Source organism: Ranitomeya variabilis, chromosome 3, assembly GCF_051348905.1.
Source record: "Ranitomeya variabilis isolate aRanVar5 chromosome 3, aRanVar5.hap1, whole genome shotgun sequence".
In the NCBI taxonomy this organism is placed as follows: domain Eukaryota; kingdom Metazoa; phylum Chordata; class Amphibia; order Anura; family Dendrobatidae; genus Ranitomeya; species Ranitomeya variabilis.
Window position 1 is genome coordinate 453,059,693 of NC_135234.1, and position 13,948 is coordinate 453,073,640.

A 13,948-nucleotide genomic window follows, 5' to 3' on the forward strand; every position below is an offset into this window, starting at 1 on the left:
AAGTGGTTCATTATAAAAGGCTGCAAAAATGCACTAAATTGAAACTCATTCAGAAACCTTACTTCAGCAGGTAACACCAAAAAAAAAAAATGCAACATTTGGTTGAAGTCACATTTCATGAATCTGTGTAACACATCTGGATCAGTAAAGTCGTAGGGAGGGAAGAAAAAAAAACTTCAAAACAACAACAACTTAGTGGCACAAAATATATAGAGATTAAAGGACAAATACTAAAGCCACTTAAAAGGACCTACCATAGTTTTCAGATTATTAGACACACTTTTTTTCTCCCAAATTTGGGAGGAAAGTGGGGGGGTGCTTTATAATTTGAAGCTAGCTTACTGGGGATCAGCGGCGGTGGAGTGGGGTCACAAGAGGCACTGGAAGAACTGGGGCCACTGTATTTTTTTTTGGGGGGGGGGGTGCAAGTGCAGAGACCAAAAACAGCAATTTTGCCATTTTTTTAGTGTTTTTTTTAATAAAATATATATATATTTCTATTTTTTCAAATTTTTAACGGACATTTACTGATGTGGGATTACCAAATATGCTTTTTGATTTGTGAACAGGAGGTCATTCAAACTTTTTTTTTTTTTTTTTTTAAATATATATTTTTTTACATTTTCACCATATATATATTTTTTTAAGTCTGTTAGGAAGCTTGACCCTGTGATGGAACCCTTAGTATGGCAGCATATAGTAAAAACCATCATCCCTCTATGAAGATCAGCCTGTGTCTCATTGATTGACAGTGGCATTTTAGTGGATGTTAGAGGCTTGTGATGGCTGTATAACACAGCCAGCACTTGACCTGCGTCAAGCTAGCTCCGCTCCTGAACCCAGTTCATCCGCAGACACTTGTTCCATGACACATGTATACTTTATAGAATGGGAAGAGGTTAAATAAGTGCTAAATCCCTTTAAAGCACCACTCTAGTGTTTTTTTCTTATTTTACTGCAGCAGTGGTATTATTAATGCATGTTCCCTGCCCCAGTAAAACACCAGCCGTGATCTTCAGCTCTTTCCGGTTCTGCTGCGGTCCTGCGCCGCCATCTTGTGACTGCAGCTCCTGACTGGCTGTAAGTCAGAGGTAACGGTCACCAGCTCTGAATGGAAGATTAAGGGCCCCATTCTGACTTTGTTCTGGGTCTCATACGCTTACATTAAGAAGTGATTTCTAGTTGTATTCTTACATTGTATTCAATGAGCTAGCTAATGGTGAGCTTTATAGTAAGGTCAAATGCCCATCAGTGGTTTAATAATATGTCATCCGTTTCTGAAGAACAAAACGAAACTGATGACCAATAGTAGGTGTGCTCACAGCCTTAGGAATGGCAGTGTTGTGATTTTCGCATTGCATTGTTATGTGATCACCATATACTATTTAGGTCATGTTCAGATGGCTGTATAATGTATGCTTTATATCGTCTATTACAGCAGCAAGATCCAGACTCTGCACTACTCAACTGAACTTAAAGGGTAACTATACATTCTAGTAACTTTTCAGAATAAACTGTCTTCTGTGCAGGCTAGAATTAGCATTATTTTAGGTTATCTGACTTGTATCCTGTATTTTTCTTCAGTTTCCCCTCTGCAAGCGCTCTAAATTGTAATTGACTCTGAGCTGTTGGGTGTAGACTAGCTGCTATGATGTTTCCCTTCAACTAAACACACAGAAACCGATGATTCCTGATCTTCTTTCATTAGGTAGAGCACGAGCAGCAGGGTCATGGAGGAAACTACGACAGTACTGAGCAGTGTAATGTGTCTCCAGCTCTTAACATTCTAATATACATGATAGAATATTGGAGCATGAAATGTTTATGTTCTTGTCTGGCTCTTCTTCTTACTCCATCGACTTAAATATGTTGTTTCACCTGACACTTTATTGTGCTGACAGTTGGTTTTGTCAGTGAATGGTAAGTTCAAGAGGCAGGGTCAAGGAAAAAAAACTGGAGAAAAAAAAAAAGCGCACAGTTCTCAAATTCGCTATGTTACAAAGTTTCTTATATTCACTTGTAGTACTGATCTATCCAAAGTTTGTCTATGTAAATTATTTTATGGCAAAAAAGACAAACATATCATAGAAGTGATCTCGTGTTCCAAATTATTATGCAAATTGGATTTAAGTGTCATAAAGATTTAATTGTTTTGCTTTTCAAATAAACTCGTGGATGGTATTGTGTCTCAGGGCTCAATGGATCACTGAAATCAATCTAAACACATGATTATTAGTTTTCCAGGTGATTCTAATTAAAGGAAAACTACTTAAAAATGATGTTCCTCATTATTAAGCAGGCCACAGTTTTCAAGCAATATGGGAAATAAAAAGGATCTCTGCTGCTGAAAAGCGTTAAACAGTGCAATGCCTTGGACAAGGTATGAAAACATTAGATATTTCACGAAAACATAAGAGTGATCATCATACTGTGAAGAGATTTGTGACTGAAATAGAGCACAGACAGAGTTCATGCAGATAAAGGCATAATGAGGAAGGTTTGTGCCAGACAAATTCATTGGATTAAGAGAGCAGCTGCCAAAATACCATTACAAACCAGCAAACAGTTGAAGCTGCTGGTGCCTCTGGAGTCCCTCGAACCTCAAGGTGTAGGATCCTTCAAAGGCTTCGTGGTGCATAAACCTACTATTCAGCTACCCCTAAACAGTGTTCACAAGCAGAAACGGTTGCAGTGGGCCCAGACATTCATGAAGACTAATTTCCAAACAGTCTTGTTTACTGATTAGTGTCGAGCAACCATGGATGGTCCAGATGGATGGAGTAGTGGATGGTTGGTGGATGGCCACCATGTCCCAACAAGGCTGCGACGTCTGCAGGGAGGTGGAGGAGTCATGTTTTGAGCCGGAATCATGGGGAAACAGCTGGTAGGGCCCTTTAAGGTTCCTGAAGGTGTGAAAATGACCTCTGCAAAGTATATAGAGTTTCTGACTGACAACTTTGTTCCATGGTCTAAAAAGCAGAAACGTGCCTTCAGGAGCAACATCATCTTCATGCATGACAATGCACCATCTTATGCTCCAAGGAATACCTCTGAGTCATTGGCTGCTATGGGCATAAAAGGAGATAAACTCATGGTGTGGCCACCACCTTCACCTGACCTCAACCCTATAGAGAATAGTGATGAGCGAATATACTCGTTACTCGAGATTTCCCGAGCATGCTCAGGGGTCCTCCGAGTATTTTTTAGTGCTCGGAGATTTAGTTTTTATTGCCACAGCTGAATGATTTACATCTGTTGGCCATCATAAGTACATGTGGGGATTCCCTAGCAACCAGGCAACCCCCACATGTACTTATGCTGGCCAACAGATGTAAATCATTCAGCTGTGGCAATAAAAACTAAATCTCCAAGCACTAAAAAATACTCGGAGGACCCCCGAGCATGCTCGGGAAATCTCGAGTAACGAGTATATTCGCTCATCACTAATAGAGAACCTCTGGAGTATCATCAAGCAAAAGATCTATGAGGGTGGGAGGCAGTTCACATCAAAACATCAGCTCTGGGAGGCTATTCTGACTTCATGCAAAGAAATACAAGCAGCAACTCTCCAAAACCTCACAAGTTCAATGAATGCAAGAATTGTAAAGGTGATATCAAAGAAGGGTTCCTATGTTAACATGTAATTTGGCCTGTTAGGATGTTTTGGAGTTAAATAGCTTTTTTGTTCAGTGAATGTGACCTCCTAATGCTGCAAATTCCACAAATGAGCATTTTCAGATCTTTAAAACATATCAAATGTTTACAAATTCTACTGTGCCTAATAATTGGGAACAGTTCATTTTGAGTTTTTATTCATTTTGGAGATTATACTGTTATCATTGGGAGGTTTCTTCATTAAAATTCGATGTATACTCTAATGGGTGCTGACTTTTATTAGATTGACTGTCATTTGCACTGACCATTTAGGAAAATCCAAGAAAAATTTAATTTGCATAATAATTTGGAACATAGTGTATATAACTTTTTGTTTCTCCAGCGATCAGCCCAATGGTAGACTAAGGCTACTTTCACACTAGCGTTAACTGCATTACGTCGCAATGCGTCGTTTTGCCGAAAAAACGCATCCTGCAAAAGTGCTTGCAGGATGCGTTTTTTCTGCATTGACTAACATTAGCGACGCATTTGCGACGCAATGACACACGTCGCAACCGTCGTGCGACGGTTGCGCCGTGCTGTGGCGGACCGTCGTGAGCAAAAAAGTTACATGTAACGTTTTTTTGCTCCCGACGGTCCGCTTTTTCCGACCGCGCATGCGCGGCCGGAACTCTGCCCCCACCTCCCCGCACTTCCCCGCACCTCACAATGGGGCAGCGGATGCGCTGGAAAAATGCATCCGCTGCCCCCGTTGTGCGGCGGAGACAACGCTAGCGTCGGGAACCTCGGCCCGACGCACCACGACGGGCCGAGCCCGACGCTAGTGTGAAAGTTGCCTTAAATATACCTTTTATTTATCCATTAAAAAGTTCCAGATTTCTTCAATAATAGTATTGCATACATTCAACCCCTTATAGACCTTATTGTCCATATATACCGTATATACTGGAGTATAAGCCGAGACCCCTAATTTTGCCACAAAAAACTGGGAAAACTTATTGACTCGAGTATAAGCCTAGGGTGGGAAATGCAGCAGCTACCGGTAAATGTCAAAAATAAAAATGGATACCAATAAAAGTTAAATTAATTGAGTCATCAGTAGGTTGTGTTTTTGAATATCCATATTGAATCAGGAGCCCATATAATGCTCCATACAGTTCATTATGGCCCCATAAGATGCTCCATACAAAATAGGCCCCATATAATGCTCCATACAGTTCATTATGGCCCCATATAATGCTCCATGCAGTTCTTTATGGCCCCATAAGATGCCCCATATAATGCTCCATTCAGTTCTTTATGGCCCCATATAATGCTCCATGCAGTTCTTTATGGCCCCATAAATGCCCCATATAATGCTCCATGCAGTTCTTTATGGCTCCATAAATGCTCCATGCAGTTCTTTATGGCTCCATAGATGCTCCATATAATGCTCCGTGCAGTTCTTTATGGCCCCATAGATGCCCCATATAATGCTCCATGCAGTTCATTATGGCCCCATAGATGCCCCATATAATGCTCCATGCAGTTTTATGGCCCCATAAATGCCCCATATAATGCTCCATGCAGTTCTTTATGGCTCCATAGATGCTCCATATAATGCTCCGTGCAGTTCTTTATGGCCCCATATAATGCTCCATGCAGTTCATTATAGCCCCATAGATGCCCCATATAATGCTCCATGCAGTTCTTTATGGCCCCATAGATGCCCCATGCAGTTATGGCCCCATAGATGCCCCATATAATGCTCCATGCAGTTCTTTATGGCCACATAGATGCCCCATATAATGCTCCATGCAGTTCTTTATGGCCCCATAGACGCTCCATATAGCATTGTGCCACATGTAATTCTGCTACACTAAAAAAAAATAAAAAATGACATACTCACCTCGCCGCTGCTCCTCAGCGTCCCGTCTCTCCGCACTGACTGTTCTGGCAGAGGGCGGCGCGCACAGTAATACGTCATCGCGTCCTCTGACCTGAACAGTCACTGCAGAGGACGCGGAAGACGGAGCGTCGGTGGAACGTGGAAAGGTGAATGAGACATACTCACCTGCCCCTGACGCGGTCCCCGCATGTCACACGGTCTCCGTGAGCCGGAAGCTTCTTCCTGTAGTGAGCAGTCACGTGGCACCGCTCATTACAGTAATGAATATGCGGCTCCAACACTATGGGAGTGAAGTCCATATTCATAACTTTAATGAGCGGTACCAGTGACCGCTGAGCAGGGGAAGAAACTGCAGCGCCCGAAGACTGTGGGACATGTGGGGACCGCGCCAGGAGCAGGTGAGTATTTGACAGGCGCCGATTCCCCCCCCCCCCCAAACCCCCCCCCCCCCCCCCCCCGCCTTCCATGACTCGAGTATAAGCCGAGAGGGGCACTTTTTTGGGGGCTGAAAATCTCGGCTTATACTCGAGTATATACAGTATTTTTTTTGGGGGGGGGAATAAAAGTATTTACATAATATATGTATTTGATTATATAGAAATAAAGAATACTTAAAAAACACAATGTAACTCCAAGTCAATCACACTGTGAAACCAACCTGTTCAGTTATGAAGCAACACTGATTGTGAATCAATTTCTCCTGCTGTTGTGCAAACGGAACAGACAACAGGTAGAAATTATAGGCAATTAGCAATACAACCTCTATAAAGAAGTGGTTCTGAGGGGGGTGGCCACAGACCATTTCTTTGTTCTCATCCTTTTTGTTTTGGTCACTTTTGCGTTTTGTCATTGCTCTCACCTCTAAAGTTATAGTAGCATGAGGCTACAGCCCACAGAAGTTGCTCAGGTAGTGCAGCTCATCCAGGATGGCACATCAATCCGAGATGTGTTAAGGGTAGCTGTGTCTGTCACCATAGTGTTAAGACCGTGGAGCAGATACCAGGAGACAGGCCAGTACATCAGATGATGTGGTGTAATGGCAACAATCCAGAAGCAGGACCACTACCTCCTCCTTTGTGCAAGGAGGAGCAGTGCCAGAGCCCTGCCGAATGACCTGCAGCAGGCCACTAACATCATGTGTCTGCTCAAACTGACAGAAACAGACTTCATGAGGGTGGTATGAGGGCCCGACGTCCACAAGTGAGTGTTGTGCTTACAGCCTAACACCCTGCAGGGTGATAAGCATTTGCCAGAGAACACCAAGATTGTCAGATTTGACACTGGCTCCCTGTGCTCTTCACGGTTAAGAGCAGGTTCACACTGAGTACATGTGACAGAGTCTGGAGGTGCCGTGGAGAGCGATCTGCTGCCTGCAAAATCCTCCAGCATGACCGGTTTGGCAGGGGGTCAGTAATGGTATAGGGAGGCATTTCTTTGCAGGGCCGCACAGCCCTCCATGTGCTAGGCAGTGGTACCCTGACTGCCGTTAGGTACTGAGATGAGATCCTCAGACCCATTGTGAGTCCACCGGTAGGTGCAGTGGGCCCTCGGTTCCCAGGCCTCATGTGGCTGATGTGTGTCACCAGTTTCTGCATGATAAAGGTATTGATGCTATGGACTGGCCTGCCGTTCCCCAGACTTGAATCCAGTCAAACACATCTGGGACATCATGTCTTGTTCCATGCACCTGCATGTAGAAAAGCCGCGGAGACACCATCACGTGTTTCTCAACGCAAGCAATGAATAGCCAGGTCTTTCACCGGGAAGGAACAACCACGGGAAGGGCAGCATCCAATAAAGGAAAACCACCTATGCCAAATCATGGTATCCATCCATAGAATAACACTGGAGTAATCTGATTTTTTTTCATATCAAATTGCGTTCGTGTGGTTGAGGCCTCCTAGTGCATTTTATGATCACCCTGAAATTTCACCTGAAAGCCAAATATTCCTAATTTTTCACACTTTTTTTTTGTACATCCAAAGTTTATTGAAAATCATTTTTTGTAGCTTGCCGTAGAACCTTAGATGATCTGGGTTTTGTAGCTGTGATGTGTTTGCTAAAATGCACCAACATTCTGGACGTCTGTATCTGGTTTTAGGCTACCGAAATGCTGCCACTCTTGTGTATGTACTGTCTGGTATTGCACAGCCTGTTCCTGTTGTGCCCATTGTACTAGTAAACAAGGAGTTACAGATGAGAATGTGCAGTTTTATAACTTTTGTGCGTGGTGAAATCCTGATGCTCTGGCACCCACCCAAAACCTCCTAAGGTGTGATACATACACCAACATGTGTTTCAGTTTAGTTTCAGAGCTCAGTACCCTACACAAATGAAGTAATCCTATGTATTGTGAGACGGCTCTGTGTTGTGTAATCTATCCTATACAGAGAACTCGCCTTGCAGCTATTTGTGGGGATATTTAAAAGGTACCTGTCATTAAGAAGGTATCTGGGTAACACTTTCTCTGATACCTATTCAGTATCTGTGTGGCTCATGTCTTAATACTATACAAATTAGCTTGGCTAGTACACGGATGGAAGTATCGGTGCACTTAAGTCTTCTGCTGCTTCTTCTCCTTCTCCTCGTTGACACCACCCTACTTTTTGATTGACAGTGGAGAAGAGAAGTGATGTCGCGTATCAGAGCCTTTGTCATAAAAATAATCTGTATACAAGTGAATTGAGCAGGACGAACACGTCTAGTCTGAATGTGGCTGGAAGTATGCATACTTGTGGTCACATAACCACCCCCTCCTGACTGTGTGTGGTACACATGCTGTAAAGACTCAAAAGTCTGCAGTCACACAGAGTGACTGCAGACTTGTTACAAAAGACTGGGCAACCCCTTTAAATGAATATGTCCATAATACTATATCCAATTCTAAGTGGTATTTTAAACAGTCGTAGAGTTTTTAGTTTCCTTTTTTATATTTCTCACCCCTTGGTGTCAAGTCTTTTTTTTATTTCTTGACCTCCTCCATTAGCTGGGTTGCATAAGCCAGCTGCAATCAAAAGGCTTCTCCTGGTAGTCTTCCAGCAGTCATTTCCCCCTCTTTCTCTGGGACCTGAATGGGATTATCCCTGGTTTTTCTTTCATGCTCTTGGAAGTTAGGCTGAAGAGTAATGGACTAGTAACAGTTCTCCCCTTCAATTTATTATTAGACTTACAAAGCACACAACTAAAAGCCGAACTTCAGGTTGAAGTAATCTTTCCAAATGTGGCATCTGTCAGACCAGTTTTACAACAACTGGCTCCTTTCAAGAGGCAAAATCAGTCTGGTGGAGGCCACAACTGGCCTTCAAGGGTTTAAAAAAGCCAAATGTGGTGGGACCGGTCAGGCGTTGCTAGTTATATTATACCAGTTAAAATCTCCCCAGGACTATATTCATCCTGTAAAATCTCAATGTGAAATTTAGATGGGGGTTTCATGATTAGGATCTGTAGATGTTTCAGATTGTAATTTCTACGAGGAATACTGTCTACAGGCTGTGGTATTATGGCTACAGGAAGCATTACTGAAGCCTGGATCTAGGATAAAGCTGACAGTAAACTGGCAGAGTCAGTAACTAAGAGGCTTGTCTCTTAGTCATATTTTCAATAGACATTTTTGTGTTATTAATGTGTGGTACAATAACATCTGTCACATTTGAAGGTATGTGTTCCAATATATTCCAGTGTTAGTGGAATAGCCAAAACGGTGAGCAGGTGACCCCAATACTACCTGGCATTATATAAGGCCAGGTGGCCAGCAGAGCCACAGATTAGGCTTAAAGTTGTGTGCAAAATTCACATTAGTCTTCATCATAGTGTAAAGATAGAAACATTCTGTAATATGCTATTATCATGGGTGGTTGTTTGAATCAGTTTTGATAATGGTGAATGGGCTCCTCCAGACAACCGTGTAACTTGAATGAGTGCTATCCGTTGTTTTGATGGCTAGCACTCATCCCCATGTTATTCTATGGGCTGGGCAAACATCCGTTTTTTTTTTCTATTTTTTTTTTCCTTTCAACTCTGTGGTTCCTTTGAAAAAAAAAATTGGACTTCATTTTTTACCTCCACCTCCGAGAAAATCCTAAATATTGGGGTCCATTTTATCCTGTTCCCTGAAGGGACTTCAAATGTGATGTGATCCCTAAAACAACAACAAAAAAAAGTGCAAATTTTGTTGTAAAAATGAGAAATCCCTGGTCAACTTTTTTTTTTATCCAAACATTTTTATTGAAGATTTTTCAAGTAATTTTTATGTGGGTAAAGGAAAGGAGGGAAGGATGAATAGGTATGGGGGGAAAGGATAGATAATTCCCTGTGAAACAGGGAATGGGGAAGAGAAGACAGGCGTATCATGTACATATGAAAGCTTTCAAAGATTACGTAGTTATTTCTAGCTAATCAAACTTTAAAATTAACCTAAAACCTGTAAGAAAAGCAAGTTAATTAAAGTAAAAGTACATTAAATTCTTTCGTACACGTAGGCCCGTCGTGTCTGGAAGCACCCTAAGGCGACCCTAAACTGAGTGGGGGGGAAAGTTAGGTTCTTAAAGGTAGTTAAGAAAGTGGAAAAACTTCTTATAGTAGTGAAGAAATATCGGAGAATCCTCATAATCAGGGCAGCCGGAGCAAGTATCCAGGAGGCCCAGGTTTTTTGTAGAGAAGTGTCTGGAGGAGACTGCTGAGATTTTGATTCCAGCATCTTTGAGAAAAGCGACTCCTTCTTCTGAAGAGAGTATATGGATAAGTTCGCAGGTGTATTTCACTCGGAGGGTCGAGGACCCAGTCCAGGTATAGGGAATCCCAGCTTGTAGAAGAGCACGTGTGGTTTGGGAAAATGCTTTCCTTTTTTGTAGCGTTTCTTTTGAAATGTCTTTGAAAAAAGTTAGGTGATTATATGGGATGAGAGAAATTTTTGCTCCTTTGACACTTCCAGGAGGGCATTTCTCAACCAGAATCTGCGGATTCTGAATGCTTTATCAATCAAATGACTCCCATGAGTACCAGGAAACAAATGAGAGACCATTGAGGAAACATAACTCCTAAGTTGGGAAGTTTGGATCGAATCCGAAATTCCTCTAATCTTGACGTTGTTTTTTCTCCTATAGTTCTCGTACTTGTCCAGATCGGATCTGAAGAAGGCAATGTCTCTTTGGATTTTATTTATGGAGTCTGAGAGTAAGGGAAGAGCTTGCATAGTGCTGGGTTTACTTTCTTTTATAAGTATCGCACATAGCTTTATCAGAGGTTCTGGATGGAGCGGTGTGATTATCAGTGGCCGCTGTCATTAGTATGTCTTGGATGATCTTTTTAACAAAAGTTTCTGTAGCTTTGGGGTTATTTGTCAACGTGGACTCGGGCCATTTAATTTTGAGGGCATCCGGAATAACTCTATGGTTAGCTTTATTATGTGGCAAAGAGTCCATTGAGGTTAGGAAAGCTTTAAGTATCATGATCATAAAACCTTCTGTGGGATGGTCATCCGACGCAGGGATCTCGACTATTTGTGATAGGAAGGGAGAAACACTCTCAGGGTTGGAGTTTCCAGCTGGCTTAAAATAATCGTGTGAAGATGCGTTTTCCGAAGTGGCATATGAGGATGAGTTTTCGTCGGAAGATTCACTGAGGTTATGGTTAGATGAGTCTGTTCACATAAAGAAATCCTCTGAGTGAACACTCTTCAAATTCTCCCCTGAACTGTGAGATCCGTCCGAGCGATTCAACAGAGTCTCATTGTCAGAGTTGGTTGCGTGAGCGTGTAGATCTTCCGCTTTATATGAAAGTCTACGTCTCTCCAAATAAGCTATAAAGTCATCAATAGAGTCAACACTACTTGTTAGCGCTGATGGTGCTTTATAGTGTCTTTTTTCCTGTGTGTCCCCATACATAGTGTTCCCCTGTGTTTTCCCTGTAAGTTTCATGCAGCTGTCATGGGAATTAGGGGTGGCACACCTCCTTTGAGATGCATGGGGCAGCTGTATACCGTCGGCTTTGTTGAGGCAATTCAGCGTTCGCCGCATCATGTATGAGCTGGGTAACACAGCTTTTATCAATGGTCTCCGACCTTATGGGTGAAGTGAGGGGTTTTAGTTTCACTCTTTGGTGGCCATTTATCAGTGTGGAAGGCCTGCTGCTGGTGTCATAATTCCTGCAGCGATCATGGCCATTCTCATCCCCCTGCTGATTCTCGCAGCCGGCATCCGCCGCCACCTCCCTCTTCCTCCTGCGATCTCCTGTCTCTGGGGAAATTCCACAGCTGGCTCCCGCTTTCTTACCGGCATAGCGGCGGTTGTCGGGCCGGTCCTGCTGCCGCTGTGCGACGTCTCCCTCCTGCGCCGCTGTGTCCTGTGGCTGTGGTTCCCCTGCCGACCGCAGCCCCGGCACAAACACCTGAGCGCTGATCCTCAGCTGCTGCGGCGCGTGCGCCATCTTGCTTCCGCTCCCGGCTAGCTTAATAGCCGCTTTGTCCTCAGCGCTGCAGGACTGGTCCGGAGCCGTGGTAGCGGTGTTAGACCTGCCGGTCAGGATCTTCTTGTGCCTCGGTGTTTCCCGCAGCCTCGGCTTGTGCTATGAGCGGGGAGGTCCAGGCTTTGTAGTTGCCGAACTGGTCTGAGACTCACGATGTCTTGTCAGGGCTTCATTCCTCCCTGCTCCTCTCTGGCTCCAAACAGGGATTCTCATATTGAAAACAAGTCGCTCTTTAGCTTGATTAGCTCCTGGCATGAAATAAATGCTGTAGGAATTAAAAGTCCACTTTTAAGTACGCTTTACTGGTCAACTTTTAACCCTTATAACTTCCTAACAAAAAAAAAATGTGGTTCCAAAATTGTGCTGATGTAAAGTAGACATGTGGGAAATGTTACTTATTAAGTATTTTGTGTGACATATCTCTGTGATTTAAGGGCATAAAAATTCAAAGTTGGAAAATTACGAAATATTCACCAAATTTCCATTTTTTTCACAAATAAACGCAAGTCATATCAAATAAATTTTACCACTATCATGAAGTACAATATGTCCCAAAAAAAACATTCTCAGAATCAGTGAGATCGATTGAAGCGTTCCAGAGTTATTACCTCATAAAGTGACACTGGTCAGAATTGTAAACATTGGCCTGGTCACATACCCTTGGGATTAAAGGGGTTAACAAGTAGTTGTTTTACTAGTTTTTTTCCAATCCAGAGAGGTTGGTTGATTTATTAAGTTTACTATAAGGAAAGCAATAATCCTAGTTTAGTTATGTAGTAGTTGGAGTAGTTCTGTGGAATAGCAGATGTTGCTGCGAACATGACACCTGGATGTATGAATACTGTTATGACGACAGATCTGCCTATAGCATTGTGATCTCCTGGCTAATGTGTTCTGAATGGGAAGGAAGTGGGGCTCAATTGAGGGAAACAACCGGTTTTGTTTTCGCAATTTTGCCTACTTGTGAGTATGATACAGAGGACAAAATAATTAACCACTGCAAACCCGATTTAAACAAATGAATGTACGGTAAGTATATATACCCACATGTTAACTTCTTGTAAGGACTATAATGCAACTCTTTTTTGCTTCTTTAGGCTCTCAAGTTTCTTCTGTCGTGAATCTGCGGAATCATGGGCAGTGGTAAGTACTTAATGAAGTACAGCTGACAAATTTGTCACAGATGCATTCATATGAGCTTTTTTTTCCCCTAATATATCATTTTTAGTAGTAGTGAATTTTTATAAACTTAACAAAATTCATAAAATATTCCGTCCACAAATTATTTTTTTTTCAATGGTTATTTGGCACAATTAGGCTACTTTCACACCAGCGTCGTACGACGCACGTCGCAATGCGACGTACCGACGCATACTGTGAAAAAAAAAACACAACGGGGGCAGCGGATACAGTTTTACAACGCATCCGCTGCCCCATTGTGATGTCCGGGGAGGAGTGGGCGGAGTTCCGGCCGCGCATGCGCGGTCGGAAATGGTGGACACGACGCACAAAAAAACATGACATGTAACTTTTTTTGTGCCGACGGTCCGCCACAACACGACGCATCCGTCGCACGACGGACGCGACATGTGGCAATGCGTCGCTAATTTAAGTCTATGGAGAAAAAACGCATCCTGCAGGCAATTTTGCAGGATGCGTTTTTTCTCCAAAACGACGCATTGCGACGTGCGTCGTATGACGCTAGTGTGAAAGCAGCCTAAAAGTACTGGAGAAAGTCCCCTGAAAATAATATTTGCTGGAAATCCTCCTCTAAAAGGAATATTTGCTACTTTTTGAGAGGTTTGCCCATTACACTGCAAGCAAAACTTTATATTGGGCTTTATAAAAGATTGTTCCCATTAAAGAAGGTGATAGGTGTATGGGCTGTGATGTCTACAGTCGGAGCATCGGTAACAGAGGGTGGGTATTTAATTGTGTTGGCAATACAGCTGCGTCTGTAGGTTTTCACATAACTTGGTCAAT

At 42.8% G+C, this 13,948-nt stretch overlaps 1 protein-coding gene across 1 annotated transcript in view; it reads left to right on the forward strand.

The window, feature by feature from the left end:
- LOC143816334 (transmembrane gamma-carboxyglutamic acid protein 1-like) overlaps positions 1 to 13,948 on the forward strand; it is a 44,072-nt gene that overhangs the window by 2,265 nt on the left and 27,859 nt on the right. Inside the window, exons 2-3 of the mRNA XM_077296570.1 lie at positions 1,439 to 1,480; positions 13,063 to 13,108. Coding sequence (XP_077152685.1) covers positions 13,099 to 13,108 — 10 coding nt within the window. The 5' untranslated portion in view covers positions 1,439 to 1,480; positions 13,063 to 13,098. The remainder of the gene's footprint in view (positions 1 to 1,438; positions 1,481 to 13,062; positions 13,109 to 13,948) is intronic.